The sequence below is a fragment of the Tupaia chinensis genome, unplaced genomic scaffold (assembly GCF_000334495.1).
Source record: "Tupaia chinensis unplaced genomic scaffold, TupChi_1.0 Scaffold000377_2, whole genome shotgun sequence".
NCBI lineage: Eukaryota > Metazoa > Chordata > Mammalia > Scandentia > Tupaiidae > Tupaia > Tupaia belangeri.
Window position 1 is genome coordinate 3,362,698 of NW_006159876.1, and position 6,381 is coordinate 3,369,078.

At 57.2% G+C, this 6,381-nt stretch overlaps 1 protein-coding gene across 1 annotated transcript in view; it reads left to right on the forward strand.

Annotated features, from left to right (window-relative positions):
* The window catches only part of MEGF11 (multiple EGF like domains 11), a 273,906-nt gene that overhangs the window by 187,997 nt on the left and 79,528 nt on the right, over window positions 1–6,381 (forward strand). The window contains exons 8-10 of the mRNA XM_027773823.1: window positions 3,086–3,209; window positions 4,986–5,109; window positions 5,296–5,526. Of these exons, the coding sequence (XP_027629624.1) occupies window positions 3,086–3,209; window positions 4,986–5,109; window positions 5,296–5,526 (479 nt within the window). The remainder of the gene's footprint in view (window positions 1–3,085; window positions 3,210–4,985; window positions 5,110–5,295; window positions 5,527–6,381) is intronic.

Consider the following 6,381-nt stretch of genomic DNA (forward strand, 5'->3'; position numbering starts at 1 on the left):
CTCCCGTCGCCCCCTGTGTTCCCGACAACCCCATCAGGTACCAGCCAGGGGCGGGCGAGCCTGGGGGCAGGGGGCAGGGGCGGAGGAATGCGGGGGAAGGGGCTTCTCAGGCCATGGGGTCTCCCCGTCCAGCATGGCCATCCAGACAGGGAGAGGGCTGGGAGGCAGCATTCAGTCCCCATAACCACTTGGATGAGAAGGAGAAGCCAAAGTCGCACAGCCAGAGACAGGGCCAGAACCCAGGCTGCCCATCTCTGTCCCTCTGCCTTTCGATATGGACCAATCCAAGACCCTGGCCACAGGAGCTAGGAGGGAGCACGGTAACCCTTGGTGGGGTGCCAGGGCGCTGGGTGCCAAGCTCTGGCCCATTGTCCTGGAGAGCATTCCCCTCCACACACCACCAAACAGGGATAGGCCCCTGGACAGAAGGGGGACTCGAGCCAAGGTCAGTGCTAGAGGGACCTTAAACCAGTGGCCCTGCAGCCTGCAGAGGGCAAAGGCGAGGGCACAGGGACAAGGGCAGCCCTTCCTTGGGCAGAAGCCGGCCCCACCCCTGCTTCCAGAGCAGCCCAGCTACCTCCCCCTGCTGCTTCTCGCTCCAGCTGCCCCTGCCCTGGTAGTAAACAGAGCCGCTGCCCGGGTAAGCAGTCGCAGCCTTGACAGGGCCACCTCTCGTGTGGGTGGTAAACTGTGGCCGCCCCCTTTCTCCCGGGGTCCGCAGATGGCCCAGGGAGCACTGGCTGCTCTGGGCAGCGACCTCTGCTCCTCCTGGCAGGGCAGAGAACACTGGTTGCAGCCCCGTCACCGGGACCCCTAGGCGTAGCCTCAGCCCTGCTGCATCCCCAGCTTTCAGGTCCTTCCCAGTTTGTCCCGGTGCGCCTGGCCGTTGTGATCGGAGCGTCTCAGCAAAAACGGCCCTCAGTCTCTGGTGCTCAGTGACCAGCCGGCAGCGTTCAGTGAGGGCAGAAGTCTAGAGGGAGTCTGCCCAGAGGGGTCCTGGAGGCAGTGGAACTGGCCTTTATATATGACCTGAGCATTCACTCACTCAGTCATTCAACAAACATGGGCGCCTTCAGGACTGGACCACGAGGAGGAAACAGGCGCCTTGGCACAGTCCAGGCCTCGGGGACTCAGGTCTGGAGTGCGTACACACCCTGAGCGCCTGTTCCTTTATTTCTTCACCCCACAAAGGGAGTGAGGTGAGCTCTGCTGTATGTACAGCTAAAGAGGGAGGGTTGTCCGGGCGTGACCACAGCCCACCACAGGCTCTACAGCACACCTGATACCAGGTGCAAACCGTGGGCGGTGTCTTAGAGCAGTGACATATGCCTGGTCCCAACATGCACCCACGGAGCTGTGTCTAGAAAGCACCACGAGACTGCTTGCCAGTCAGGGAAGGCTTCCTAGAGGAGGAGGTATCTGGGCTGGGTCTGAAGGCAGAGTGACAGCTCTAGGGTGCTAAGCGCAGGGCTCCAGCATGACTGGCCAGGGGACGAAGCAGCTGCCTCAGCCTGTTCCATGGGTGGAGGGGGTAGAGGAAGGCACCAGGACCCCAGCCCTGCTGGGAAGCAATGGAAGACCCCTCAGGGACAGGAAGCAGGGCTACTGCTGGGGTTCCATGCAGGGGGAGTTCCTGACACAGATCAGAGATCTGAGAAGCCCCAAATTAAAGAGCCATTGTTTTCCTCTGGTGCCTGGGCAACCAGGCCCTGCATAATTCATCCTTCCTCTGAAGGAGTCCTCGATGCATTATTAATTGGGAAGGACTCCCTCTTCTCCGTCGCGAATCTCAGCCCATCCAATATTGATGATTATTTGCTTTACTGTCTTTAACGCGCGGCGTGTTTCAGGGCCTGGGAAGCAGTGGCAGCTCGTAGGAGCAGGGGTCCCCGGGTGTGCCTGCCAGCCCACCTCCCGCTGGGCTTCTTACAGTCCGCATCCATCCCCATCTCCTCAAGGGGAGCTTTGTCCCAAGCTCTTTGGGGGTACCAACTACCTGGCTCGCCCTCTCTGCAGCCTCAGCCTCGGTGGGAGCCTGACCCGCCTGCAGGAGAGTTCCTGAGTTAATCTTGGACAGCTCATCCATCGTCTCTAGACAGTCCTGCCCACGAGCCGACCTACCCTCTGCTTTTGTTTTTCTGTTGTTGTTGTTTGTTTTTTAAGTATTTTGCCCAGGGACCAGCAGATGGCATAATTGTTACACCTCTGGACTCACACGTGGTTGATCACGGGTAGAGCCCTGGACCCAGAGACTTAAAACTCCTGCCAGGCACGTGTGCGTGCGTGCCTAAAATCCCAAGAGGGGAATGGAGAAGAAGGGATTGCAGCGTGGCCATCCTCCCTGGGGGGGTGACTTCTCTCTTTTCGTCTCTGTCTTTCTCTGGCGAGTGCATGTGCCCTTAAACAAACATCTCTCTCTTTAAAAAAAAAGCATTTCACCCCTTTCTCTTGGTGCACTGACCCAGTGACTGAGCCCTCGTCACTTGCCGAGTTTCCTATCCAGTCTAGCTCAGCACGTCTGAGCCGTGCCACGTTGACCTTTTGGGCTGAGAGTCTGTCGTGGAGCGCTATCTGGGCACTGTAGGGTGCTCTGCAGGACACCCAGCCTCTGCCCTCTGGATGCCAGTGGCACACCCCTGCCCCCACCCACATTCTGACAACCGAAATGTTTCTAGACATTGCCATGTCCCAGGGTGGGCCAGGGGAGGCAGTCTTGCCCAAGGTCAAGAGCCTCTAGGCTAACTGAATCCTCCCACACTGCACTCGGCTTCATTCTCATGAGCATGTGAACACGGAGAATAGTTCTGTGTAGACACAGGTTGGCCCCTCCCTTCCCATGAGCCTTTGCCCCATTGTAAGACCTCTTTGGATCCAAGAAAAGCCAAAGGATGGCTGACTCCCAGTATCAAGGCAGTTAAGTTGCAGGTGCTGGATGGGTGCTCGGACCCCCGAACCCGGCCTCAGGCCTGCCTCTGTGTAAGCAAATGTTGAGATAGACACTTTTCCTCTCTGTGCCTCGTTTTCCCAGTCTGTCCACTGCCTTTCATCAGCCCAGTGGGAAAAAGCTCTCTTGTGGTCTTTGTAGTGAAACTTCCACCCAGCTCCTTAGGAGATGCAGTGTGGAGTCCATAGAAGTCCAGCCTCCCCAACCCCCCGCCCCGCCCCAGCTTCTGAGAGCTATCACCAAAACCCTCTGCGGCCAGCAGAAGGTATAGCAGCTACGTCGCTGGACTCCCACATGACTGACCACCGTTCAAGCCTTGGATCCGGTGGCTTGAAAATCACACCAGACACATGTGCGTGCATCCCCAAGATCCTGGGAGGAGACTAGAGGAGAAGGGATTGTGGTGTGGCCATCCCCCCCGAGGGGTGATTTCTTGCTTTCCCTCTCACTGCCTCTGCCTCCCTCTCTCTCTCTCTCTCTCTGGAAAGCGCACACACCCTAAGGCAAAAACCTCTTAAAAAATTAACAAAAAAGCCCCCACAACAGCCTCCTCGAGCATCTTCCCTAGGGAGACGGGGAACCCCAGCCCCGACGGGAGGAAGCCCGACCCAGCCGTGCTCTGCTCTGTGACCCTCTCGAGAGGCTGTCGGAGCCACACGCCCTGGGGAGGAAGTGACTGTCAGTGAGCCTGCCAATGCTTCGTTCCCTCTGTAAACTCTTTGTAGCCCATACAAAGCAGCCGTCCTCCTTCATAAAGGAGTAACCTTGAGAATGAGCGTGCCCGTGTGTCAGGCCTCTGAAACGTCCCTCCGCAATTGGATTGTCATAGACGAATTCCAGCCGCCATGGCCGTGCGTTACCTTTGAAAGATCTGATTCAGCCAACAGATGCAGCATTGATAGAAATCTCACAGTGGCTGAAAGAAAAGTAGAAAGATGCTCTTGGAAAAGGTCCTGAATTGTTCAGCTTTCAGCTTCTATTAACTCGTGATTAATCTATGTCTGGGGAAAACGGGCGAAAAGGGGAAAAATGCAGAGAGAACATAGCCAGCCCAAACACCAGTGATTGCTTGAATCTAACCGGCGGTTCCATGCCAGCCAAGAGGATGGGACTGCTGCCGGAGGAGGGGACACCAGGGCGAAGGACTATACCATGTCCCTCTGCTAAGGGACAAAGATGCCACGCATGACGATCACCGTTCTCAGTGACAATCACTGTCAGCCTCATTCCCCCATCAGTTTGCGAAGGGATTTTTGGAGTCTTCTTTTGTGTGTGTGTTTTTTGTTGTTGTTTTGTTTTTTGTTTGTTTGAGATTTTTGCTGTAGAGCATGTGCACTTGCCAGACAGACAGAGAGAGAGAAATCATCCCTGAGGGTATGGCCGCGCTGCAATCCCTTCTCCTCTTAGGGTTTTGGCCAGGCACGCATACCCACCTGGCATGGGTTTCAATCCTCCAAATCGGTGACATGAGCTGTGGTCAGACAGCGGGAGTACAACGCTCTAACCACTACGCCACCTTGCTAGTCCCACTCTCAGAGTCTTTATAACAAAAGATAATAATCGAATTAAGAAAATAGATATCCCATGTTTAGAAATAGAACTGTAAGAGCTCTCTGCTCTCCCTGTCAGACAGCCGCACCGTGGAGACACCATTGTGAAGGTCAGAGTAAATGGATTTGGCTGTATTGCTTTTGTGGGGGGGGGGGGGATTTTTGGTATAGGGCATGCACACTTGCTAGAGAAACAGAGAGAAAGACAGAAAGTGAGAAATTACCCCCGGGGGGATGGCCATGCCACTATCCCTTCCCCATTCTCCTCTTGGGGTCTTGGGCACACATGACATGCGCCTGGTGTGTTTCAAGCTGCTGGGTCTGGGACTTGAACCACAATTGACTACGTGATAGTGCAGCAACGTAACTATTACGCCCTCTGCTGGCCCCTGGATTTGGCAGTATTGGGTGCCGGTCACCAGGGCTGCCTTTAACTCTGGTGAAGTGGATGCTGTCACCATCAGTGACCCCGTCATCACTTGAACTACAAGATCTACGTGTTCCAGCCTGATCCCACCACAGCAAGCCCACAGGGGACCGTCATCAACGGGAAGTCCATCACCTCTTCCAGGAGCACCATCCCGCCAACATCATGTGGGGTGATGCTGGTGCTGAGTACGCCGTGGGCTCCACTGGTGTCTTCAGCCCCTGGGGAAGCCTGGGGCTCACTTGAAGGGTGGGGCCCAAAGGGTCGTCATTTCCGCCCCTCTGCGATGGGTGTGGGCCAGAAGAAGTGCGCAGCTCCCTGAGGCTCAGCAGCAAAGCCTCCGGCACCGCCAGCTGCTTAGCCGCCCGGCCAAGGTCACTGCAACAACGCCGGCATTGTGGAGGGACTCATGACCACAGTCCATGCCGTCGCTGCCACCCTAAACGTCATGGGTGGCTGCTCTGGAAAGCGGTGGCGTGACCACCGTGGAGCTGCCCGGAACATCATGCCAGCATTGGCCGGCGCTGCCAAGGCTGTGGGCAGGGTCATCCCGGAGCTGAACGGGAAGCTCATGGGCATGGCCTTCCATGTCCGACCCCCAACATGTCGGTCATGGACCTGACCTGCCACCTGGAGAAAACTGTCAAATACGACGACATCAAGAGGGTGGAGAAGCAGGTGTAACAGGGCCCCCAAGGGCATCTTGGGCTACGCCGAGGACCAGGTCATCTGTGACTTCAACGTGACACTCTTCCACCTTCGCCCCTGGGGCTGGCATCGCCCTCAGCACCACATTGTCACGTCCGTTTCTTGGTGTGACAAGGAATTCGGCTACAGCAACAGGCGGTGGACCTCAGGGTCCACATGGCCTCCGAGGCGTAGCGCTCCCGACCACAGCCCCGGCGCGAGCACGGGGAGGAGAGAGGGCTGGGCTGCTGGAGGCCGTGCTCCGGCCAGTCCCCACCGCGCTGAGGACCCCCCGGGGCAGTCTCCCTCCCCATCAGTAAAGTACGCTGGATCAGCCCCAAACAGGCGCACACATAAATAGAACCGCAGGGACGTGTGAGGAAGAAAGGAACCATCAGGTTCCGTTTCGCCCCTTTGGTTCTTGGAGTATGGAGAGACACACCTGTGGGGACCAAGGCGAGGGCAGCAGAGGTCAGCGCAGGCCACGCAGAGGACCCCGATGGCGGTGCGCTCTCCCGTGTGCCCAGAATGCTCGTCACAGGGTGGGGCCGGCTCAAAGTCAGAGTCTGCAGCGGGTGAACTCCGCCATGGCCCTTCATGAGGCAGAGACAGCAGAGCAATCTCTTGGCGTGAGGGACAGAGTGCCTAAACCTTCCAGAACCTCTGGGGCTGTGTCCAAGCACGTCAGTCTCTCTGACCCACAACCTAAACCTCAGCGGGGGCTCCTGGAACAGGTGGAACCAAGAAAGACTGAGTGCAGGGGCTTTGCTCAG